The following is a 26,181-nucleotide window of genomic DNA, read 5'->3' as shown; positions in this document are numbered from 1 at the left end:
TCCCAACCAGATACTTGGCGCTTTATTGGTTTACGCACTAAAATCAAAAATCGCTTTAGTCATTTAAGAATCAATGTGTAATGTTTTCGGGATCTCAAGCAATAAATTTACAAGGCTCATTGACAGTAAATACATGTTTGATATACCAACAAAGCAAATAATGCTGAAAGTAAGTGTACTCCATAAGTATACTGAAAATTAGATGAATCAAACACTATTTCTTTCTGTATACTACGTATATATTCACTCTGTAATTTGGCAGCAAGAGAAAATGAATGTCAATCACAAGACTGATGAGGGTATTAACAAAAGCAGACACGATGAGTAGTTTACTTCAGTGACGATTTGACCGAAGAGACTGCATATGTGCAGCTAAAGATTGATAGTCTGGAAGCTTTGGATGAACATGACTAGCTCTCTTAGGAGGGTCCTCTTTCTTTGGTGGCTCTACTTCTACTGGCGGTGTCTTTACATTTCCAAGGTTATCCTTGGTCTCTGTGTCTCTATATGGGTTAGATGGTTGTCCGCCTGCTGATGGTTTGAATTTGGTCTCTGGTGTGGATGTCTTTGATACTTGCATTGGCTTTGAAGTTGCTTGTTTTGCAGTACCAGGCTCTTTTCCGCTACCAGTGTGACTCGAGGTCATCCTTGCCTGATACTTGAGCTCGGTTGAAGTTGATGCACCATAATTACTGCTATTGGATTTTCTTTCATTTTGAGAGTGGAGGTTTACTGATCCCACAGACTCGGGAATATAGTTACCGTTACTGTCTCTTGTCCTTCGAGAAGCTCCACCTACCAAGTGATCTCTGCCGGGAAAAGTCTTTTCCGGAACATCTTCTGTGGATTCTTCGTCATCGTCAAAATAGGAGCCAACTGGAGGCATGAACTTCGACTTCATTCTTACTTTATGAGATTCGGGAGCTTTCCTGACACTTGTAGCTTTTTGTATAACTTCGTCCACTGAATCATCAGCATCTGCATCTGGGTCTGAACTAGTGGTCGGTCTGCTGAAGCTTGATTTTGCTTCTGCATTATTAATCAATTTGGAACGAGAAGACTTCCTGATTAAATTTTGTTCAGCCACTTCTTTTGTCGAGGATGAGGCATCACCTGACAACTTCCTATATGGTGGATGCACATAACTCTTGTTTCGAAATCCACCTTTCAAAGCCCCAAAACTCAATTCATTTTCACCCTCCATGCCATTTTGAATCGCCAATCTATCATCTTTTGGGGTATCAGCTGAGCCTGTTGCATGAACATCATCCTTGTGTATATGGATCTCTTTGAATGCCGATCCTAATGATCCCTGAGACTCAACTTTTGCTCGTTCAGGGTACTGGGAGAAACCTTTGTGCTTGGGAGAATATATTCTAGAATCATTTGTTTCTTCATATGTAGAATCATCCAACTCATCTTCGCTATCAAATTTAGGGGTGTCCACATCATAGGTCCCAGGCACTTTATCTGATTCGGTAGGATTTATCGACTTCGCAGCGATTTCAGAAAACCTAGGAGAAAACAGGTTTTCAGCAGAAACTGGTGATGGTGATGTTAAGGGTTCTGGTGAATTAAATGCGTCCCTTCTGGGATTCCAGGTGTCTACACTCGTTCGAGAAAAGGGAGCTGATGTCCTCTCGGGAGAAGGAGCATATGATGTAGACTCTCCTTCATCATACTTGGGTCCCGCATCAAACTTAAGTTTCTCATCATTGGACTCGTCCTCATCATAATCTGCAAAATAATCATTATACGAGTCCATCTTTTTAACATCATTATGAACACTTTCTTGGTAATTGCCAACATAAGGGTCCTCATCAGCCATAGATTTACTGTTTTTATGATCTAGGGCTGTATAAATTTCATTGTCAGTGCTTGAATGGGAAAAAGACGAACTACTGTTATGCTGTTCACCCATGCTCGCTACGCCAAATTCATCAACATTTTCAGTATCAAAATTATCTTGCCAACCACTTGCTCTTTTAGTTCCACCTTCAAAAGACTGTCTGTTCAGATGATTTTTCGGAGATACTATATCCATTTCTGCTCTCGTGGTCTCTTTAAATGATACATTTTCTGAAAATTTATCTGGCTTCTGCATACTATTCACATATTTGTCATCATTGATGGAAGCTTTGCTATAACTCTGAGCAGATGACTGGCTATGCCTTCTATCTTCCTCTTGAACATCTCTGTTAAAGTCTTCACCATTTCCTGCAGCATAATATCCTTGCCTTGAATCGTGTCTATTTAACTTTTGTGATTCAGTTGAATACCGCCTGGTAATATTTTCCCTGGTTGAAAGTTCAGCTGCAGCTCTTGCAGCCATACTTGCTCTTTCAGCAGCCTCTGCAGCTGCATGTGCTGCAGAAGTAGCATCCTTGAATTCAATATCCCAATGTTTTCTATCCAAATAAGCATCATCTCTCTTGAACGACTGTCTATTTTCCATTCTCTCAGCCCAGCTTCCTGAGAAAAGTTTGCAAGATCCGAATTCTAATGAGTAAAATAAGCAAAAAATAATAAAAATTCCATTAACATGCATCAATATAAATTTTTTAATCAATAAATTCCGTACCTGAAGATCTCAGGTCAGGATTAATTCCAGTGCGTGTGTTTAAAACACCAGAATCTGCGGTGGAATAGTTTGGAGTATTGAAAGATGATCTAGAACCTGACTCATTAGAATTTGATAGTCTAACTGGCTTGTCATAACCAGATGTAGCTTGGATATGTGGAACTTGAATCTTGGGAACTGCTTGCATCTCACCAGCCTTCTCAAAAGTACTTGGTCCATTCTGTTCAGTTAACTCAACTTATTATATTCCTATCTTACTGTGTGTGTGTGTGTGTGTGTTATATATTATATATCATCACAGTAATGAAGTCCAGATATAATTTCAACACCACCCACACTCCATAAAGACCAATGAAATAACACAAATAAAACTCTGATAAGGCAATTTTTTCATTGATGCCTTACCAATAAATCCTCTGCAGGTTTCGATTCTTTCTCTTCAAAAGACTTCGAATCCCACTTGATGTTATGTTCTTCTGCTATGGCATTTAATACTTTAGCTTTTGTCTGCACATCTGGTGCAACTGCAGATAGCTTCTCAACTACCTGAAATGTTTAAGCTGATAATGGTGAAGGGGTATTACATTGCTCAATCTAAACATGCCTAACTTGGTTGCATTACACTTTGACCGTATATATAAACCAAACTCATTAGCAAGCTGCAGAATGTTACCATGCGGCCTACACCAGAATTCGGACGAAGCTCAAGAGCTGCCGTAATGAATTCTTTTCCATATTTTGCTGTAAAATGCTTCTTAACATCTGTAAGTTCTGGTATGTCTGAACACCTTGGGGATGCAAAAACTACACTTGCAATTGCTTCTTTTAAGTCAATAGGGCAGTTTCTGCAAATTAATAGTGAAACTCAATATAATCGGAAAATCATTTCTTCACACACTTTTAGAATTTAATTATTTGCACTCTTTGGAGAAAAATGGCCCTCATGAGGCTAAAAAAAACTTTCAATATAAAAGTTAAAGGGTGAATTAGTAAGTACATGCTCGACCTCCTGTTTTGACAAAAATACCCAAAATTTTATGCTTATGATTGTTTTAATCTCAGGATGCTATCACCCTCAGGCCCATATACCTCTTTAATTAAGTAAAGAGATTTTAAAAATGAGAGAATTGTGAATCAAATGCTGAGGCTAAAATGAGAGAATTGTGCATTTTGTATGCATTCAATACTTCATACATATTTCAAATCAATACATAACTCTTTAATAAAGAAGGCATGCCAATTACTGAACTAAAATTTACTTTTTTCTGTGCTTTTTAACATTCATTGCACACCAATCTATTTATGTGTCCATTAGAGGAAGCAAAAGAAATTAACAGAAGCATTTAGTACTGAAAGACTAATCCTATACCAGAAACTGGAAAAGGAAATTTAAGATAGTAATTTACATACTTTTGTGACTCGATAATCGGTAAACGTGCTGCAATGAGCTCACAATATATCTCAATAAGCTCATAAGCTGCCACCATCTTCTCTTCCCTGATTAAGTGTTCAACCTGAACATAAGTGATAGAAAAATAAGAACTGCTGCCATAAGCAGTAAAAACTAAAAAGATACAACATATACAAAAATAAAAGAAAACAAAATTTATCATTAAGTTCTGGACATCAAGACTGCATGATAGATCTTTGGATTTAGTAACCAACTCTTCTATACCTCTTATCAACTTTTCACAAACCTGTTAGATACTTAAATAAAGGCAAAAAAAAGGATGTACACTTGTGTACTTTTGAAACAGAATCTTTTTTATCAGTGTTTGTTTAATAACTTGATATCACTTCACTGTATGCTACTGTGCATCTCCAATTCTCTCGCTTCCAGCGACTTGTACTTCTAACTTCCACTAGTACCCCTCAAGCTGGCTTACTAGAGGTTGCGGGTTGGGCCTCAGTGGATGGACAGTGCATCTCAGTGTTCAAGTTCACATAATTGGCCATTTCTAAAAAAATTAGTTAAGTTTATAGTGCCATTTTGTGCTAGATTCTTTGACAATTGACATCAATGCAAAAAAGCACCATAACTATGGCACTATCAATCATTCAGCCAGATAATCTAATTGTATATTGAGTTGCAAAACTATGCAGCCACAAAAAGCACGAGCTCTCAATATCCACAGACTACGGCTAATGGAAGAAAAGGCATAAAGGACCACAAAGAAGCACACTGCACACTTTAAATTCATTTACAAGCAATAAGGCTGACCTTTAACAAAAGCTTTGACACAAACTCAAACTCAACTCAACTCTCTACGCAAATCTTACACAAATTTCACAATAGTAACAAATTTCATATGCAATCTACGTCGTAAACTAGCATCATCAATTCCTCATCATCTCCAAACTAACTATCATAAAACATCAAATTATCACAAATTCAATAAAATATTCACATAATCGACAAGATTAAAAAATAAAAACATACACGAATCCTCGCAGTCCGATCCTGCCCGGACTCGAGCAATTGCGCTAATTCTCTCTTCATCTGCACCATCTGAACTCCTTTCTTGTTCTTCATCAATTTTATTCGAGACGTCGCTAGCTTTAACGACGTCTTGCTGCATCAAATCATAATTAAATCAATACAAATACGATGAAATCACAATAAATAAATAAACATGAAATCGAGAGATGAATCACGTGCCATTTAGAGGCCTTGAAGCTCTTGGTAAGCATGGTTTACTGTTGGATTGAGGTCAAAGAGATCCGAATTGTGTGAGTTATTGTGTGTGATTAGACATGTGTAATTGTGTGTGTATAAGAAGATTTGGTTTACGAGAAAAGAGTTGAAAAGAGGAAGGCAAGTGGAGATGAAAGAGACAGGAAATGATGGATGGGTGTCAAATGTTATGTTTGAGTTGTGTAATGATTCTAACTTCGAAGTTTCCGATTAGTTTACCGAGGAGGCCGCGAAAACTTAGCACGACTTTCTCTTTTCCAAATTTATTTATTTATCGGTATTCAGCGTATGAATCAGCGGAGGCGCGTTAGTGATTAATTAACAAGATCAATTAAAATAAAATTTTTAGGAGAAAATTAATTCATTAAATAATAAAAAGTCACACACCTTCTAAAAAGAGCTGCGTCAAACAAATATAAAACAGAAACAATAACTAATTAATTCATTCTTCATGGATGCAAGTAATTTGTTGAAGATGAGATATTTACAAGCATCCCTTTCTCCACATCCAGTTGGAGTTAATCATGTTTGAGCTATCGACCATAATTGCAATCACTTAACAACTTCTATCACCAAACCAAAGATCACAAAGAAAAACCAAAACTAGGAGATTAACAACCTAACTCTCACCAAGGAGAGACTACACCAAACAAAAATAATAACTAAAGGTAAATAAACCTTAAATGGAACCACGAAAACAAGAGAAATCGGACTGAAAATCCACCCGCTTGAAACAGAGAACAAAAACTGCGGAATCTCCGATGGTTTTAGATCTAATCTCCCGAGAATAGATCCAGAGCAGAATCACAAAAACAAGAGAAATCGGACTGAAACCCACCCGCTTGAAGAGAGACAACGAAATTTCCAATGATTTTAAATCTAAGTTTCCCGAGAGGAAGCATCATTCAAAACTAAGAGGAAAACAAAGTAATTAACATTAGTTCTGATTTACTCTTTTTTTAAATAAAAAATTATATTATATTCTTATCTTATTTTTTTTAGTTATAGGTTTTTGACCCTTTTCATCTGTCATTTTAGTTAGTTTTCTTATTTTATTGTCGGTATGAATTTATTATGTTTTTTTTATTGTATCTTTCCAGGGTAGGAGAGTGGAGGAAAATAATGACAACCGAACCTCTTATGGGTGTTTTTTTGTCGAACATTAAAGGTTTATTGTCTAGTATTCCCGATCATCTCTGCATTTCTGAGGGTTATATAGTATACTTTCTTAAACGAAAGAAACTATTGGCCGCGGCTATTGTACTCTTTGTTATACGAGAAAGTATCTTGTGACAAAAAAAACTGATTCGGAGCCTTTAATCGGTGAAAACCGATGGAAGGCTCAAGCGGCTACTACAACAGGAAGGCTCGAAAGAATTAGGGTTTTGAGTAACTTAGTGAGTATTTTAGGAAATTCAATTTTTTTTAAATAAAATGATACAAATGAGATAAAACAATTTGTCCATAAATCACTTGGTACATTGAAACTTGAAACAGAACAAGTGAACTAATCAATACTTAACCCTAATCATTTGTTTATAATCGAGTCATAAATAGAATCTTTATGTTAGACAGGTATATTCCATTTCCCGTATCAGATTAATATTGTCCATGTTCCATCTATAAAATATGAATTATATTCCATTAGATTAGATGTTATATAAACGTATGCGGAGTGATTTACTGTAACTAATTACTTGTTTAAGTGAACAATAAATAAAGGGTAGCGGTCCACAGCAACCGGTTGCTGTGGACCGCTTAACCAACAGCCTATTTCCTGGCCGTTGGATGCATATCCAGCGGCCAGGATCTTATTAAAAGTTTAATGTGTCGCTGGACAGGGATTCCCATGTCCAGCGCTTTTTTAGCGCTGGACGTGGGAATCCCTGTCCAGCGCTAAAAAAGCGCTGGACACATTAAACTTTTTAATATGATCCTGGCCGCTGGATATGCATCCAACGGCCAGGAAATGGAGTGTTGGATAACCAGTCCCTGGCAGCCGTATGCCAGGGACCTGGTCCCATAAATAAAACAACTACAACTTGTATCATTAGTAGCTATAAAGTCTAAAAGAAACGACCAACTACAAGGGCCACGCAAAGTGAAAGAATGGCATGATTCTAGTGTCATCTTACTAATTATGTGGCCCACACTTTAAACAATCATCACAACTACAACCTAAGAAAACCAGACAAAACATAAAAAAACATAGGTAGACACTTCAGTTGCCAATTACATAAAAAAATGCTTAGACAAAGTTTTAGAATGGTTCTTTAGTTTTAAAATGATGTGGTAGTTACACCAAGGAATGACTATACTAAATCAAAATTCCAGTGTGGAATGAGTTTGTTGTTTCAATCAAAGTTCAACCTTGGAGTTGCCAAACTGGCTGAACATAATGGCCATGTCCATGCCCTGATCCATTACAGGCACGACAACATCGAGAGGGCAGACATTTGAAAACCCCGGCTTCCCGGACTTCTGAACTTTCTTAATGCAGCGCTTGAATTTCTCATGGCATTTTACATTGTTCATACCTGCAAGATGATAGAACACTGTAAGATATAGGAAAATTGCAGTTAAAATAGCCATCGATGAATAGAGCGAATACTATTATAGAGTCGCGCTCCATGGAGAACACGTTTTAGTGTTAGAGCACTGACAACTATAATTCTGTTGCAAAATGATACAACATTGAAAATATAAAATATGTGCAAAACCATTATTCTGCACTTTTATAATTGTTCTCACCGTTCTCGCATATAAAATATTCTCACCTGTATCACGTCTACTATTATATAATACAATTAAATTGAAAAGAGCAATCATTTTATGGGAGACTAAATACTTGTATATTTTTCAATAAACTGCGGAAAACATGATCCTCTATATTTTATGTGACTATGTGAGTCTCAAGTAATATGTTAAAGTTTTTCACAATCACAAATTCTTAGGATAAACTCAAGGTATAGAATTATCTACAAAAGGTCTTGCCCACCGCAAAAGTCCCTGGAGCATCAGCAGGGGACAGTCCCTAAAGTCTTTCCTTTATCGTTAACAGAGGCGCATCCACTATCAGGGTACAAACTCATGACCTGACATATTAAGTAGACACTTGACCATTACGTCGAGGATGATGTTCAGACATAAAACTAACGACAAAAAAAGTGATGACAAGGTGCAATATTGATTTCATCATTTTGGTTGAAGTGACACACTGGGTGAAAAGATAGGCTAAACTAAAGTGCCCTGCCTCCTTGAAGCATTAAACAATACAGCTGATTTCAAACAAAGAGAACCAACTTTCAGGATGTCAAATTATAGCAATTATCATCCCTTATATACTTGCATCAGTCTGATTATATTGGGACTGGATACTCATAGATTCATAACTTATAATTTAGATAATTTGATCAGACTAGAGCCACCAACATTTACCGCTTTGTGGACTTATGACTAAGGCACTCAGGAGATGTTTTACCAAGGGGAAAATAAGAATGATGGCTATTCATGACTCATGAGGCACTTAAATCAAGCTTCCGGTTCATGTTACTAGTCCTTTGTAAGATAGTTACAGAGTTGTTGAAGACTTGTCTTTGTTCTAACTAATCTTGATTCAAACAAATAAGTTGCTAAGCAAGAAAATTAAGACCATGTATCTTCACTTGCTAGAATCTGATACATAATTTACTGGACAACAAACAGAAAAATTAAGACCTTTAGTTTCTGGCCAGAAATTGATTACACAGTTTCTCTAGCTATATTACAATGTACTTGAGAAATCTGGACAACAGTTCAAGGAAATTAATTGTAAAAGTCGAAGAAACTTGTCAGAATTTTTTATTATTTCTTAATAATTAGTTAATTACATAAATAAAATTTTAAGAAGCGAGCAACAAAAAACAGGATGAAAGTCTTTTAATTTATCATTCTACCTTCGTAGAAAGAAGTCCAAACTCAATGTGGAATCTAACTCTCATTAGTTGAATTAAACTCAAGTAATACAATTAAAAATTGTAAGATTATAGGTGGAAGAGAAGGTAAAAGAGGGAAGGCTGAGGAAAATGAGATGTTGCAAGTTTTTTATGCTAAATGCTAATACTTGTGAATTATATAAGAAATATGAAGGAATGAGCATTAGTTCTAAATTAATCAGATTTAGGCCTGGCTTGATTTTCCCCAGATAGTATAGAGGAAGAAAAAGAAATTATCTCATAATCTCATCCTATTCTTATGTCATTATATCTTTGAAACCAAACAAAAAGCCTAATACATGGATTAGATTTTAAAGAAGCAGCAAAGTGAAATCATTATATGATTATAATGGTCAATCATATTGATCCTTGTTATCTCAATGGATTAAACCCAACTGGAAAACTTGTAATGCTATCAAGCTTACGAAATCAATCTACCTCAAGACTCAACCATTAGCACTTTGGTTGCTATGTGCTAACCTAGTAGACTGCAGCGGCTGCAATATTTAGAGAAGCTATTCTCTTCAATTCAGTGAGAAGTAATTTCTTATTTCTATCCAAAAATTTCAGAAAAACTAAGACCAAATTGACCTAAAATCTGTAATAGCTCAAAGTCCTAACCAAAAAAAAAAAACACATTATCACTATCTATGAATTGTCAATATTTGAAATCAGCTAGAGTACCTTTTTTTCCAACACAATCATCGTGAACCTTACAACAAGCATCGAGATCATCGCAAGGCTTCTCACCGGGACATCCAGACCATCCTACTCCACAATACTTACCGTACCTTAACCCAATTGCTGAAAACACAATGCACAACAATCACACACATATTTCCACATATATTAAAAAATCAAACTGATTAAAACTAAAAAGAGACTCACTATTGCAGTTCTGAGCCACGCATGTTGTACTGCATGTCACCTCCTAGACAACATTCTAAGATTTAAATTCTGAACAAACATATAAACAAACGCAAAATAAACATAGTAACAGATACATATGTTGTACCTGCGAATTGTCATTCGATTGTCCGATTTCTAAGAGTGACGAGAAGATTACGATGACAGTGATGATGGATACATGTAATGATGCTGCCGGAAAAGTACGTCGGAGCATTCTCCGATCTTGTTTTTTAGGTCCTTGTTAAAATTTATATAGGGCGCGAATATTTTCAAGAAACAAAAATATAAGTATAAAACTGAATCTGGATACAGTTAGTTTGTTCCAGATGTTTTGTAAGATTTGAGATGAAAAGGTTTAGTTGCGTGTTTCGGCTCTTCTGATTGGTCTAAAAATGACCACCTCTATGTTTGACATTGTTGATTGATTTTATTGAATACGATTGGGGCACATCTATGACAAAGTAGGATTGGTAGATATGTAAATTTATGTCCGGTGTGTCAGATCGTACAAAAATTTTAAATAGAAGATATATGAATAAATTTCATATCTGAGATACGTGAATAAATTTGAAATCCGATGTCTCGGATATTACAAAATTCACATAATATCCAGCATAACATAGTTGAGAGAAATAGCTCAAATTATCATTTGTTAACACATGATGATTCAGTATTTTGATTTTTGAAAGAAAACGCTATATCATGTTGCATTTTGATCCGAAAAATTAGACAAAACGTAACACAAATTGACATTTTGACTACACAATCTAGCGTTTTGAATTGCAAAATGACACGTCGGGATCATCTTTTCCGGCTCCGGCACTAGTATTGAGGCCATTTTTATCAAATTTGTGACATTTAGGACCAACACTTGATCACGGAATTGAAATAGGACTTCCCTGTCTTGCAACTGAAGAGATGGTAATCATTTCTTTACCAAGAAGATGTAGCTATATTAAGTTGAACAAGAGCAACTAACATTTGGAAAATATTTAAGACTTCTCACAACTAAATGAACTCAATCCATAACAAAAGCAATCCCACCAAGGGGGTATATGATACTGCCATATCGCAGGATATAGATTATTAAAGCAACATATTCTAACAATTGTTTCTTCACTTCAAAATACTATGCAGAATAGCAAAATCTTGCATCAAGTGTCAATGACTTGGATCAGCTGTGAGCTGGTGATGAAAGGAAGATCGTAAAACTGTTTGTTGATGATGGATCTGGTTTGTCTTTTAACCAAGGATTTCATACTTCAAGGATAATAACCAGTGAATGTAAATCCCCTCCCAACAATCTCACCAACACAATACCATGCAAAACACTCCAACCCAAACACCGCGGCAGTGCCAGCATCTTCCACTTTCAAGTCCTTCCTATTCTTCCATGCTTGCTTTACATAATCAACTTCCTTCCACATTGCTTCGGTACGACCAGGAATACTGTTACAAATAAAATACAAAAGCAGTGGTTAAGAGGTCAATAATGCCACTAAACAAATGTTTCCATACATCAATATTTTTAGTTGGATAAAGTGGTGGTTTATCTTTCAGAAAGCATGTTGGTATAACATAAGATGCAAAAAAAAACCTATCTTCTAGCAATAGCTTATGATAAGAGAGTATCTACATCAAAATACTTCTGCCCAAATAACCGCAGTCCAGTGAATAATCAATCTTGCATCATAAAGGAAAAAGTTTTAGACTTTTATTTCTCAACTTCAGGTGACAAAAATGAAAGAGAAATCACCATCAATCAATATACTTATATAAAGGAGAAGCGAGGGGCGTGTAGGTGGCGCCTCTCACATCGCTCCGTTCTATTTTTCTAATTTTCTGGAATTTTCGGATGAAAAATATCAAAAATTAGAACTGCCTTTTTTAGTTTCGGATATATTAGAATTAGAAGTAAGTTTCAGAATCTGATTTTGTTTCAGATTATTTATGGAATATAGCAACTTGAAAGTTTTAATCTGATTTTGTTTCAGATTATTTAATTATGGGAAAGAGTAGCACACAAATCTCTCTGCACCTATAAATACCCCCTATAGGTTGTCGGGTTTTGGATCATCTAAACACAACCCCCTCTCTCTCAATACCATAACCCTAACTCTTTCTGGTGATAGTTCTCTTGCTCGATTTCTAACTCGGTGGTGCCGTTCTTCTACAACGATAAGGGAAGGCTGTTTACACAATATTAAAAAAATAAAGGTTGTTGCAAGCAAAGGTAGTTATAGACCGCTATGTGGGAGTCGACAAATCCAAATACGGGATAAGAATATAGTCTTGACATGATATTGATGGATGATATCGATAAATTAACTATTAGTGATGTATATTTGTTGGTTATTCTTTTATAATATTTATTTTGTTCATTGGACATATTTGTTGTTAATTTTTTATATGATTTACATTGTACACGGGAAATATTATTCATGCATTATCTGTTTGCTCCGTTCAAGCAACTTTTAAGTGAAGACTGTTCATGCAATATTAAAAAAATAAAGGTTGTTATAATGGAGGGTAGTTATAGACCGCTATATCACGGATTTAAGTTAGATGTTTTTGTGCACAATCAATCCAAAAAAATCGGAGGAAGATGATAATGTAAGAACATGATTTCTTTTCAAAAAAAAAGCACAAATAAAATTAAAATCCGTCGTGTTTTAAATTGTTAATTACGTGTAGAAATTTATTTTCATTTTTTCACCATGAATTATAGTTCAATATTACAATTTTTTATATTAGTATTGGTATTACATCAAGATTTTTATAATATAAAATTTATTTAATCCTACAAATATTAATTTTTAATCATTAATATACTTTTTATAGACCGCCATAATATTATTGCATTCTACAAATATTAATATTGAATCATGAATATAATTTTTATAGGCCGCCGCAACGCGCGGCTTCTCAACTAGTTTGTTTATAATTTAGAAGCATTATGTGATCTTACAGGTTTTTATCCGCCTTTGCTTAACCATTCATATGATCCATGACATTCTCAGTCCGGAATAATCATTTCTAACAAGTGAGTGGGAACAATATTTAAAGCTCTAACCAAAGAAATTGAAAAATTAAGCTTCTAAATATTAAGGCACACGTTTCAATTTGAAATCTTAAGGCATGCAGGATACTCTTCAGCCATCATCACAATTGTTGTTTATAAATTTGCACTTGTATTATCTGATGAGAAGCTCCTGAGGCCAAGAACCCAGCACACTTCAAATATAATGTGTTGAGTTTTGCAACTGATGATAAGACAAAGAATGAAACTCATGTGATCACAATATCGATCCCTATAAAGAAGGAAAAGAAGAAGCAAACTAATGAGCTTCTGGAGGTCTGTTCTTTTACTTATAAATTTATCATTATTCACATCAAATCAGTACATAATAGCCTGATTAACACTGGGATTCCAATGGTGGCAGGACGCAATTGCAAACGATACTCTGATCTGAGAGAATACACAGTTCTCACATGGAATGAAATCGATGGAGTCATGTTAAGAACAATACAGCACGTTACGTGCATCTTATTTTAACATATATATGAAGGTTTAATTATAAGCAACATGACTCTAAGGTTGCTCGAAATTTAAAAGAACATGTACATGCACGTAAGCCTACAGATGGAATTCCTGGAACATAGCAGAAGGGTAAATGAAGGTTAACCTGGCAAGACGAGTATACAACAGCTTTTTGGACAACTCATTGCATTTTTCCACAGTGGCTGGTTCCTGGATGAACTGCTTATTCTGCTCTAATAACTGTTTGTAGTAGGAAGTACCATGAGTGGCCACAAACTGTTTAGCTTGGCAGGCCTTGGACTTCAATTGAGCTAATTTTGATGCCATCGAATTCCCCAAATAGACCTGCCGAAACCTAAAACATCATAATACAGCAAGTGAAATGTTAAAGGTTTCAGCAAACAGCTAACTGATAGATATTAGATAGTAACCTTAACATCTCACGATATTCCAACTACAGAACATGATAAATGGACTACTAGAGACACAATTAATTGGAAAAAAAATCAACTAAAACCTCAATTACAATGTTACTATTTGCACTATACGTACTGAAATTTTAATAGTTGGCATATAGAAATTTAGTGCTTAAACCATATTATCTATGTTACACCCACTTTCCCGCCTACAACCGATGAAATCATACAGAAAATATTATTATAAATTACCCAGAAGTCAAGGCTTAATGAATGCCCGTATACAATAAAGTTTCGGATTACATATTTTCAGAAATTGGGACAAAACCCCAAAGAACATCATACAAAGTGAATCAAAATGTTTGAAACGATCTATTTACAGTACATAAGCATACATATACAATAAGTAAGACAAAACCCCAAAGCATATATGCTCCCTAAGAACATGAAATATATAGCTCAATAACAAAAAAAATAAATAAATAATAACAGAAATGTAAATCCCAATTTCACAAATGAATTTTAGGCTACTTTTAGCAAAAACCCTAATTACCCATTTCGAAAATTCAGCTATGAAGCCAAAAAGGCACGCAACAAGATTCCATTTAGATAACAAAAAGATCATATGTGCCAAGAAACACTCACAAGATTTGAGTTTAATTAGAGCAATTCATATGCAGCATTAATCAAAAAAGAAGAATATCATAAACATTGAAAACGAAACGAAATGAATTGATTTGAATAAAGATGTTTACTTGTAGCAGAAAGAAAACTGGCTGCAGCTGATGAATGTTTAGAGCTTTCTGTTTTCTCTCACCCAGCTGCTTGACTCATATTGCTGCTTTTTATTGTCAACATGATTTATTTATTTTGTTAAATGTCAATATTATTTCTTTAAATTATTAAAAACATAAATTTTAAATATATAAATTATTATGTAGGCATATTATCACTGGATTTACCAAAATATTTTTGATATTTTTGCAAATATAGTTGCTTCTTGCTCCAGCAATAACAAACTCATCCCATTATTTATGTTTATTTCAATTATAATAAACGAGAGTTGAAAGTTCAAATTTTTTTCTTCTATTTCATAATAATTCATAATTTGAGGTCAGATTTAACAAAATTCTCAACTTTTAAAAGATGAAAGCACATCTTGGTTTTACACAGTAAAATTTAGCTACCATTTTGTAATTTAACGGGGTGTATTCAATTGATATTTTAATAGATTATTTTTAATTTATGGATTTTAATGGATTGTATGTGATTTTGATTTTTTGCGGATTCTTGATAAAATGTCGCAGAGTTTTGATAGGATTTAAGCACAATGCTTCAAAATCTCATTGATTTTTATGAGATTTCAAAAAACTTAAAATACACTGAAGAATGCCACAAAATTCATCATTTTATGAAATCCAAAAAAATCCATCGGCATTTGAATACCATCAGATTTCAATAGATTTAAACAATCTCAATTGAATACCATCGGATTTTAAAGCATAATTTAAATCCCAATTGAATACCGCCAGATTTTGTAGCATAATTTAAAATCCCAATTGAATACCTCAAACCTCAAGATTTTAATGGATTTCAAACAATCCCAATCAAATACCCATAGATTTCATGAATACAAAAAAAAGCTTTAAAATCCCAATCCAATACACCCCTCTTGGTGTCATTGTATTTTGTATAGGAAGGTAATGAATTCATGTTATGTTGTACAATATTTGGAACTTTAACAACCTTTAAAACAATGTGCTCCCCTCTTAACACGAGGACAAACTGAATAATAGTTGGCAAACTACTTGTGTAACAAGTACTAAATAATTTAAACAAACTTAACCCGTGTGTGTTCCCCCTCATTGCACAGAACAAGAGAACTTGAGAAACACACCAGAAATAAGAGCGTAATAGTATACCACGTAACAGTATCTCGCCAATGCTACGGTAATAAATTAACTATACCTAATATAAAAGAAGAAAAACTGCAAATCAAAAAATATCAGTAAGCCTTTCCAAAATACAAGGATCAACACGATCCATAGTAAAAGCAACCCCACTGAGGGGATATGATACTGCCGGATATAGATTATTACAGCAACAAAATCTAACAATTGTTTCTGGGCTCAATATATTGTATGCAACAACGCAAAAATCTTGCCTCTATTGTGCCGGTGACTTGGAACACTGGTGATAAAAGGAAAACAGTAAAAACTAATTGCCAATGATAACATGTAAACAAAGCTATCACATACTTCAGGGATAGTAACCGGTAAATGTAAATCCCCTTCCAACTATCTCACCAACACAATACCATGCAAAACACTCCAACCCAAAAACAACGGCAGTGCCAGCATCTTCCACTTTCAAGTCTTTCCTATTCTTCCATGCTTGCTTTAAATAATCGACTTCCTTCCACATTGCCTCATTACGGCCGGGTATACTGTAATAAAATATAAAAGAGGACGATAAGAGATCAAAATGCTAATGAATAACTTTTCGCATCTAATATATACATAATTTGGCAAAAAAAGGTAATGATGTGCTATAATGCAATTCAATTTGATTCTCTTCTCCTAACTTATGATTAGACAAGTTAATAGCGCACAGATTACTGGTACTTGCAAACAATCTTACATAATAGATAATAACTTCAGGTAAACAGTTATCATTATTTTTTCTTTCAGGAACCAAGAGCTTCTTGATTAACTTTGTTCAACACATCAGACAATAAACCCTGCCCCCAAAACAAAAAACCCACACAGTGAATGGAGTTTGTTATTGTCCAATATAGTCATTTCTGTGATCTATCACAGGAACAAGAACAAAAAAGAAAAAGGTGCATAAAATAAATAGATTGAACTTTCTTTTTAGCAGTCATCACGCTTGTTAATAAATATATACTTTGAACACTCTGATATAATTACAGAGCAGAAGCAACAATTTAAATTAAAAAGAAAACCTTCCTAGAGAATTTTGTAAATTGATTATAAGAAAGAGAAAAATCTCATATACAAAACTTGCTCTCTAGAAATAAAGCAAACTAATGATCTTCTGAAGGTCTATTCATTTATTCTCAAGTCCAATAATATATCATTACCTAAGTGAAAAACACTATCAGATGTATAGTCGGCTACATACAAGTACTAGCATGGCAAGACATAATAGCAAAAGAGAGAAAAATCGTGAAATAAAATCTAAGAGCAGATATAGTTCTCACCTGCGCAAATCAATTGATCAAGTCAAACATATCATAGCAAGGTACATGACTTCAAATGTTAATTTTATTATTAAAGTTCAAAACTTCAAAGCATAGGCAGGCTGATTCTATGGCAGATTTCAAACAGCCTGACATATAAGTGATGCCCCAAACACAAAGGAATATATAAATCCCCACAGCCTAGCTAAAGGGTAAAGAAAGTATAACCTGGCAAGACGAGTGTACAACAACTTTTTGGATAACTCGTTGCATTTCTCTACAGTGGCTGGCTCCTGGATGAACTGCTTATTCTGTTCTAGCACCTGTTTGTAATAAGCACTTCCATGTGTGGACACAAACTGTTTAGCTTGGCATGCCTTGGATTTTAATTGAGCCAATTTCGACGCCATTGATTCCCCAAATAAGCCTAAACCCAAACATCATACATATCAACAACAGTAAGTAAACTATTAACGTTAGTCGATTATTGAACATCGCTAACTGATAGAACACAACATAAAATTAAATGACACAACATTTCACTGATATAATTCCAACTGGTAACCTCGTTCCACAATGCTGTTAAATGCATTATACATTTAAACCACAAGCTCCACCTCATATAACAACATCTAGAATTCAGAAGTCACATAGGACTTAGGAGTACTAAAACAACCCGAATAAAATATCCATATACAATTGCATCACTTAGACAAAACCCGAAAAAAGAATTATGCTACATAAAGAATTGCACATGTCAAATGCAGAAACATAACTGGGTATATACATTTAACATCAACGAGACAAAACCCCAAATAACTTATGCTCAACAACTCAAATTAAAAGCTAAAAATACAACAAAGTCCTAAAATTTTTAACTAATTGCATCAGGCAAAACATCATTTTAAAATATAATTCCCACTATTTAAAACACTTGAAAAATTGATTTGAACTAAAACTCTAATTACCCATTTTACTAAATAAACCTGTGAGATCAAAAAGAACAATACAAGATGCAATTACAAACAAATAATTATAAAAGATAAATCTTTATGAACATATATTGGATCTGGAGTGCATATATGATGAAAAGATTGAAACTTTACAAAAAAAAAATACAATCTTTACATGAATATATAGATCAGGAACATTAAACTAAAATGCTTTTACCTCCTCCGCTTGAAGAAAAGCAGATAGTTTGATACAGTACACTAGTTGATTGGAGGGTTGTGTTTCTCTCTCAGATTGCCCCTTTGGGTTTAAAGAGAGAAGACTGTAAGGTGTATGTATGACAAATTATTGCTCGTTCGATTTTCATGACACAATTTGATTTAGTTTTAAACAAAATATTATTATTTAAAAAGTAATCTATCAATAATTTAGTTTTTGATTTTTATATATTGATTCTTTTAGTATTTACAAGTTATTAGATATTAAAGTTATTAATATAATAATAAAATATTATAAATTAGTTTTTAAATGATCTTATATGTTTTGCAAAATCAAATTAAAAAAGTTAGAATTTTTAAATTTTCACTCGTTTAAAAATGTGAAGTTGACTTTAATTTTGTTTACACGATGGGGTCGTTTGGCTGAGCTTAAAAAAGTAACTTATTGCTTAAAGTAAAGAAGTAATTTATAAGTGAGAAGTTGGTTTAGAATTATAAGTCATTAAAAGTGTTTGGATACCGTGACTTATAAATTATTTAGTATTTGGGTAATTTGACTTATAAGTTAGTACAATTTGATACTTTTGTAATATAATTTTGTTTTCTTTTATTTAAAAAAATAAGTTACGGACCTCTTATTATTTAAACTAGCCTTTAACCCGTGCGAAGCACGGACGGATATATAATTCGTAATTTATTATTTATAATCTAAATTTTAACATCATTTTATTAGTATTTTAGTATTAATGGATTGAATTTTAATTGAATTATATTATTCAACTGACTATATTTTCTTCCGATTACTTAAAAATGGACAAACCCTAATATATATATATATATATATATATATATATATATATATATATAAAATAGGATTTTAGTACATTTAATCCGAATTTAGTACACGTAGATTTAAAAATAAAAAAATCAGAAAATTCTAATCTTTTCCAAACGTAGCCAATCGTGTAATACCTTTGAAAGATTCAGTAATCTGATAATCAAATTTCAACATAATTTTGTAATCTTGATTTTTTTGACAACAATAACTTTTAAGATTAGAGTTAGAAAGAGTTATGTAATGGTTATATTGAAATAGAACACGTTAAAGTTAAAAAGAGTTATATGAATGTTCTTGTTAAAAAAAAGATATTCAAAATTGTATATTTATAATTTTATTTATAATATCATTATAATTTTTTTAATGAAATATTATATGATAATGTATTGTTATGAGTGTTTTTAGTATTTGAAACTGTTTATAATACTAATAGACTCCACATTTGTAGACTTGTAGTACCAAAAGGAGAGTACCAAACCAAAAAATATAACTAAAACCTAGGACTACAAATTATACCCATGTTGGCTTATTATAGTATAGTATAGATTACAATAATACAAGATAATTTGTCATTTAAATTCCTTGTAATTAACTTTACGAGAAAAAAAAAGCCATGACTAGAACATATTGTCTTGAGACAGACTGTGCGAGCTTTAATTTTAATAATATCTTAAAATAAAGATAATCATGTTTTATTTGTCATGCAAGTATTCTGGACAAGTGATATAATAAACAGGCTTGATTGAGAAGGAGAAAAAGTTGCACTCTCAAAAAAGCTGGGGAACGTAGCTTCTTTTTTGGGCTTCTCATGCCTCCACATAAGCACTTCAAAATTTTTGCCAAACACTCTCACATAAGCAGAAGCCAGCTTTTCCGTAGAAAAAGTTGGGAAGTCGGTTTCCCAAACGGCCACAATATGAGATAAGGTGATTCTATCTTACAAGAGACTAGACTCAAATGCTTTGCCAAACATCCATATTATTTCTCGATAACAATCATATATATGTCTATATTCTAACCAAATGATAATAAATTGATGATAATAAATTTTTTATTTTCTATTTTTTATATTATTAAAATATCAAAAATTATGTTTATTTCATACGTAGTAAACGTGATCGTTTCCGTACAAGGTTAAGTATTCTTATTTTTATGAATTGGTTCATAATTTTTATTTTTTTTGGAATAATCTTGACGTAGGTTTCCAATGATGATTATTTAAAAAGATTATGTATTGGTCAGTATGAATTATTCTGAATGCAATTTTTTTTGTTAATTTGTTTTTATTTATAAGTTTGAAATTTTATATTTGTTGGGCAGACGGGAACCAACGGACCGGTGATGATCTTCACATGGTAGGACTAGTCAAACTTCAAGAAAAACGTGGAGGAGATCAATTTGATATTATCAGAAAATTTTTAATTGATAACACATCATGAGTTGTGTTTTCATGATGATATTGACTCTGGTAATTTTCAACACAACTCCATGATGTTATCATTTCTTTGATTATATTTTTATTCATTCTAATCCAACTTGGTGGTTAGACTTATATTGAGCTACGGAAGAGTGTTAGATCTTGAAATAGGTTAATTAAGCTTAAAGAGAGGTTGGATAACTTAATCACCAATTAAAAATTAAGTTTTGGTATTTTAAAAGTATGTTCGCTTTTTAAATCGTATATTGATAGTGTACGTAGTTATAAATATAAGAGTAAAAGAAAGAAAAACAAATACCTCACACGAATCTAGTCTGAAATCTTTCCAAAACTTGAGATTTTCAGTATAAGAAAAAACGTATTTTTTATAGTAGGCAGAAAAGACTTCACATTTTTACAAATATAAATCTTGGTACGTAACTCTCTGTTCTTATCTCATTATAAATGTAAAATCCTACAAGACTTATCTTCTTACATACATCTTTTATTTTATTAGCTTGGATGCGAAAATAATTATATTTACAAAATACTAAAGATATACGAAGTGTACGTTTAACACCTTGGTCAAAATAATAAAAAATGTGAATTGTATATTTAACATTCTATATGAGCTAACATTTTAAAATAAAAAAACAAAGTGCTTAAGTTATTTGGCAACCGTTAAATACGTAGAGTAGTATCACTTACCGAAATGAGGACATGCGATATATTTATACACACGCGCGCGCACACAAAAAACACATACGCGTGTAGTAAGTTTATCCGATTAGAATGCACTAGATGCTAGAAGTATATTTAACCCAAGTAAAGAAAAAGGGGATGAACAATCACAATATTATATCATACAAAGTAAAAACTCGAGATTCTTATTATAAGAAGAAAGTATTTCTTATAGTAGGCGAAATAGCCTTTCCAACTCTATAAATATAATTCTTGGTAGGTAACTCCCCGTTATTATCTCAATAAAAATCTAAAATTTTACAAGACTTATTTTCTAACATACGGTAAAATTCTCAATATAACTCCCTGTTTTTTCTTGAAAATCTATGTAGAACCATTGGGGTAGTGTTTGTTTGTTCTTCGAAACGATCTTCTACCTGCAAATTTGATGTGTTGCCGATCTTGATCTTAGTTATTAGATCATGGTCTTTCTCATTCTTACTATGCAAAGACTAGTAACTCCAAACTAATACGTCTAGTAACTCCCTGCTATAATACGTCTAGGACTTAGAACTTAGGTCTTCAAACTAGGGATGACCCGACCCGATGGATACCCAACATATTCCGACCCGATTGGATCTACCCGAACCCGGTTTTTTTATTTGGGTCCGGATCTGAATCTTATTTCTAGACCCGAAAAAGTTTGGATCTAGATCTTAGGTATTCCGAACCGAGACCCGACCTGAAATCCGAAACCCAATTTAAACTCGATCCGAACCCGAAACCCGATAAAAACCCGATACAAAATATTATATATCTATACGTCATATGTTAAATGTAAAGTATATATATTGAAATATTATGAATTGTTATGTATGAATATTAACATTTAACTTAATTTTATATGCGCAATACAGAATTTATATTCATTTAATCAATATTTTATTTTTCTCAATTATTGTGCATTAAAAATCTAAATATAATAAAAATAATAAAATATGAATGATTGTACTAAATGAAACCTGTAAAATCTTTTTTTTATATTCCTAAATTTTATAAAATTAAAGTATCACATTTTTTTTTATACCCGAACCGAAACCGAAACTCGAAAAAACCCGACGGATCGGATCTGGATCTTCATTTTCCAGACCCGGACCTAGACCCGAACCGAACCGAAATATAATGGATCGGGTCTGGATCTCAAGAAACCCAACCCGACCCGTTGCCATCCCTACTTAAGCAATGAACCTTTATATGTATGATAAAGATTTACGGGAATGCCCAACATAAGTTGAAAAAATAATTAAAGTCGTGAATAATTTAAAGAACATTCGATATGAGCTAACATTTTAATATAAAATAACAAAGTTGGCTTGTCTTCATATGAGTTTCAAGCAATGTTGATACATAGAACTTAGTAGGATAACAAGTTTGAATAGCAAGTTACATGTCCAATGTTAAATAGGAAAATACTAAAGACATAATCAAAGGCACTAATGCAAACTACTTAGTCCTATAGATCGATAATCACCCACAATACATCTGCTCCTAGTCTAGTGAATGACTGAGAAGATAATATATTTGAGATTCCACCTAATCGGATCTCTCAGATATTGCCTCCATATTCACAAAACAACATTCCTCGCTACAGAATGACCATTCTCCCCTGCAAATAACATTTCTCAATAATTTAAAACATATGAATAACATTGTTTAAACAATAATAATTTTTAAAACTTGAAACATAAAAGTAAATAAGTTTATTATCATAATTTTTGTATTTCTTATTGATAATTTATTTAAGTATATAATGACTGGGGAAGATGGTGATCCACCCACGCAATATGTTTAAAAGTCCAGATATAAATTTAAATGTAGATGTCTTGACCTGTGAGATCCTTGCCGCATATGAAACAGTTTAAAAGAAATTGATTTGTATCATCGAGGATACATTTTATACCTTCACTTGGTTGCAATTCAGGCTAAAAGTTTGAGCTGAACGATTGTAAGATGATGATGATGATGATGAATTTTTGAATCTATTAAAGAAAATCGACAAAAATGAAGTAGTAGTTGTATAATTGCTACTATTCATGCTCTTTTTCACGAATTCAATAGTCATATTTACTACTGATTTTGAGGTGTTTTTCAGGCTTACTATCATATTGCCCATACCTTAACTTTCGTATATTCTTACTTTTTCTCTTCAGTTCTGAGTTATGATTAACTCTGCATATACACATACAAACTCTTATATTTATAAACATGATAAATGATTTTAGTATAGATAGACATGCATTGTATGCCATCTTTTTTCTTTTTGTCATTTATTGATTTTGCATGTTTGTGAGCAGTTACATCTATTTATGGAAACAAACAAAACAATATCATGAAAGTTGGTAGAGCTTAAACAGTATCCATATGACATTGCATACTTGTTCACATTAGATAAGGATGAAAAGGAAGCCTTATATCACATTTCAAATTAATTTTGGATAGATTCATTTTTTTTTAATTTCTTCATTAGTTAACCATAACAACATATATAATGTGTTAACTTTAAGTTTACTTCCTTTAATTTTATGAATAATTTGCAATGAATTAAGAGTTAGTATAAAGAAATAAGATATTGTCATCCTTATCTAACACATTTTATTTATCCATCAGTGTTTATAAATTCACTACATAGAAGATATCAACTATTTTTTTAAATGTGTTATTAATATAATCCAAATAACTTCATTACGTAATACATATTTTACAATGACAAATATTAGAGTTGATATACACCTTTACACAATAAAAAAAGATATTTAAGTTGGTTGTTTTTTTAAACTAATTATTTGCTTGCACATAGTTGCGCGGACGTGTGAGTGTAATGATATTTGATAATTTCAACATTCGTTGTAGTCAGCATATATAAGAATCTCAACTGTCTACTTAACATAGTAATACCTACCGGCTTATCAAAATTTGTATACGTTGTACGGAATTTATGACTAATTTATAATACGACAAACTTATTAGTTTTATTGATCACGACAAATTTCAAACACTTTATACAATATCTTATCTACGTATTTATTACAATATCATGTTGGTTGACATTTAAAATTCCAAATTTTTAATTATAGTCGTCAAAGTTCCAAAGATATCGATGTACATCTATATTGCATCAACTATTTGTAATACGACAAATCGAGTATATTCACTAATAATGACAAACTGTAATAAGTAACAAGATGAATTTTTAGTTTATCAAATCAATTAACAAAACATTACATAGATATTTGCAATACCTTATGAATTTAGTAGTTAAAATATGTGGAAGTATATCTAAGAAAAAGAAAATACCACACACGAGTCCAGTCTCCGAACTCCTCCTAAAACTCGAGATTCTTATTATAAGAAGAATGTATTTCTTATAGTAGGTGAAATAGCCTTTAGAACTCTATAAATATAATTCTTGGTAGGTAACTCCCCGTTATTATCTCAATATAAATCTAAAATTTTACAAGACTTATTTTCTAACATACGGTAAAATTCTCAATATAACTCCCTATTTTTTCATGAAAATCTATGTAGAACCATTGGGGTAGTGTTTGTTTGTTCTTCGAAACGATCTTCTACCTGCAAATTTGATGTGTTGCCGATATTGATCTTAGTTATTAGATCATGGTCTTTCTCTTTCTTACTATGCAAAGACTAGTAACTCCAAACTAATACGTCTAGTAACTCCCTGCTATAATACGTCTAGGAATTAGAACTTAGGTCTTCAAACTAGGGATGATTGTTTTACCCGACCCGATGGATACCCAACATATTCCGACCCGATTGGATCTACCCGAACCCGGTTTTTTTTTATTTGGGTCCGGATTTGAATCTTATTTCTAGACCCGAAAAAAATTTGGATCTAGATCTCAGGTATTCCGAACCGAGACCCGACCTGAAATCCGAAACCCAATTTAAACTCGATCCGAACCCGAAAGCCGATAAAAACCCGATACAAAATATTATATATCCATACGTCATATGTTAAATGTAAAGTATATATATTGAAATATTATGAATTGTTATGCATGAATATTAACATTTTACTTTATTTTATATGCGCAATACAAAACTTATATTCATTTAATCAATATTTTATTTTTCTCAATTATTGTGCATTAAAAATCTAAATATATTAAAAATAATAAAATATGAATGATTGTACTAAATGAAACCTGTAAAATCCTTTTTTATATTCCTAAATTAAAAAAAAATTAAAGCATCACATTGTTTATAGATATATAATTTTTAAATTTAATTTAATTTTTTTTGCACTATCCGAATTAGACCCGAACCCGAACCGAAACTCGAAAAAACCCGACAGATCGGATCTGGATCTTCATTTTCCAGACCCAGACCTAGAACTGAACCGAAATATAATGGATCAAGTCTGGATCTCAAGAAACCCGACCCGACCCGTTGCCATCCCTACTTAAGCAATGAACTTTTATATGTATGATAAAGATTTACGGGAATGCCCAACATAAGTTGAAACAATAATTAAAGTCGTGAATAATTTAAAGAACATTCGATATGTGCTAACATTTTAAAATAAAAAAACAAAGTTGGCTTGTCTTCATGTGAGTTTCAAGCAATGTTGATACACATAACTTAGTAGGATAACAAGTTTGAATAGCAAGTTACATGTCCAAAGTTAAATAGGAAAATATTAAAGACATAATCAAAGACACTAATGCAAACTACCTA

General features: G+C 32.7%; 4 protein-coding genes across 6 annotated transcripts; all 4 read right to left on the bottom strand.

Moving 5' to 3' along the window:
- Positions 1-38: 38 nt before the first annotated feature.
- Positions 39-5,524, bottom strand: LOC108212999 (uncharacterized). The gene is made up of 6 exons (XM_064089623.1): positions 5,022-5,524; positions 3,992-4,095; positions 3,255-3,426; positions 2,987-3,127; positions 2,582-2,801; positions 39-2,472 (listed from the first exon to the last, which is right to left on the bottom strand). The coding sequence occupies exons 1-6, from the start codon at positions 5,112-5,114 to the stop codon at positions 335-337; spliced, it is 2,868 nt and encodes a 955-aa protein (XP_063945693.1). The 5' UTR covers positions 5,115-5,524; the 3' UTR covers positions 39-334.
- A 1,854-nt stretch (positions 5,525-7,378) lies between these two features.
- Positions 7,379-10,536, bottom strand: LOC108213068 (probable phospholipase A2 homolog 1). The gene is made up of 4 exons (XM_017384809.2): positions 10,266-10,536; positions 10,139-10,181; positions 9,935-10,054; positions 7,379-7,813 (listed from the first exon to the last, which is right to left on the bottom strand). Exons 1-4 carry the CDS (start codon positions 10,371-10,373, stop codon positions 7,635-7,637), a joined length of 450 nt encoding a protein of 149 aa, XP_017240298.1. The 5' UTR covers positions 10,374-10,536; the 3' UTR covers positions 7,379-7,634.
- Positions 10,537-11,114: 578 nt separating this feature from the next.
- LOC108213070 (uncharacterized) lies at positions 11,115-15,019 on the bottom strand. 3 transcript variants are annotated; one of them, XM_017384812.2, is made up of 3 exons: positions 14,872-15,019; positions 13,846-14,055; positions 11,115-11,608 (listed from the first exon to the last, which is right to left on the bottom strand). In XM_017384812.2, the coding sequence occupies exons 2-3, from the start codon at positions 14,025-14,027 to the stop codon at positions 11,422-11,424; spliced, it is 369 nt and encodes a 122-aa protein (XP_017240301.1). In that variant the 5' UTR covers positions 14,028-14,055; positions 14,872-15,019; the 3' UTR covers positions 11,115-11,421. The 3 variants fall into 3 exon arrangements, with proteins under 3 accessions (XP_017240301.1, XP_017240303.1, XP_017240302.1); XM_017384814.2 differs by having other exon boundaries at positions 13,846-14,045; positions 14,872-14,970; XM_017384813.2 differs by lacking the exon at positions 14,872-15,019 and adding an exon at positions 14,762-14,857.
- Positions 15,020-16,105: 1,086 nt separating this feature from the next.
- Positions 16,106-18,630, bottom strand: LOC108213071 (uncharacterized). Its single transcript, XM_017384815.2, has 3 exons — positions 18,489-18,630; positions 17,547-17,745; positions 16,106-16,562 (listed from the first exon to the last, which is right to left on the bottom strand). The coding sequence occupies exons 2-3, from the start codon at positions 17,726-17,728 to the stop codon at positions 16,376-16,378; spliced, it is 369 nt and encodes a 122-aa protein (XP_017240304.1). The 5' UTR covers positions 17,729-17,745; positions 18,489-18,630; the 3' UTR covers positions 16,106-16,375.
- Between the last annotated feature and the right edge of the window lie 7,551 nt (positions 18,631-26,181).

The sequence above is a fragment of the Daucus carota genome, chromosome 3 (genome assembly GCF_001625215.2).
Source record: "Daucus carota subsp. sativus chromosome 3, DH1 v3.0, whole genome shotgun sequence".
NCBI lineage: Eukaryota > Viridiplantae > Streptophyta > Magnoliopsida > Apiales > Apiaceae > Daucus > Daucus carota.
The sequence above is the reverse complement of the archived record's forward strand: the minus strand, read 5'-3'. Positions and strand labels throughout refer to the sequence as shown.

What these genes read in the sequence shown, in the direction of transcription:
- LOC108212999 (XM_064089623.1), bottom strand. Translation starts at nt 5,114, where the DNA reads ATGAAGAACAAGAAAGGAGTTCAGATGGTGCAGATGAAGAGAGAATTA. An exon ending in ATCGGACTGCGAGGATTCGT is followed by an intron (nt 4,096 to 5,021) that starts GTATGTTTTTAT and finishes ACTTATGTTCAG; the next exon opens with GTTGAACACTTAATCAGGGA. An exon ending in TCCTGACCTGAGATCTTCAG is followed by an intron (nt 2,473 to 2,581) that starts GTACGGAATTTA and finishes AACTTTTCTCAG; the next exon opens with GAAGCTGGGCTGAGAGAATG.
- LOC108213068 (XM_017384809.2), bottom strand. Translation starts at nt 10,373, where the DNA reads ATGCTCCGACGTACTTTTCCGGCAGCATCATTACATGTATCCATCATC. An exon ending in CGTGGCTCAGAACTGCAATA is followed by an intron (nt 10,055 to 10,138) that starts GTGAGTCTCTTT and finishes TTGTGTTTTCAG; the next exon opens with CAATTGGGTTAAGGTACGGT. An exon ending in TGATTGTGTTGGAAAAAAAG is followed by an intron (nt 7,814 to 9,934) that starts GTACTCTAGCTG and finishes ATCATCTTGCAG; the next exon opens with GTATGAACAATGTAAAATGC.
- LOC108213070 (XM_017384812.2), bottom strand. Translation starts at nt 14,027, where the DNA reads ATGGCATCAAAATTAGCTCAATTGAAGTCCAAGGCCTGCCAAGCTAAA. An exon ending in TTGTATACTCGTCTTGCCAG is followed by an intron (nt 11,609 to 13,845) that starts GTTAACCTTCAT and finishes TATTTGTAACAG; the next exon opens with TATTCCTGGTCGTACCGAAG.
- LOC108213071 (XM_017384815.2), bottom strand. Translation starts at nt 17,728, where the DNA reads ATGGCGTCGAAATTGGCTCAATTAAAATCCAAGGCATGCCAAGCTAAA. An exon ending in TTGTACACTCGTCTTGCCAG is followed by an intron (nt 16,563 to 17,546) that starts GTTATACTTTCT and finishes ATTTTATTACAG; the next exon opens with TATACCCGGCCGTAATGAGG.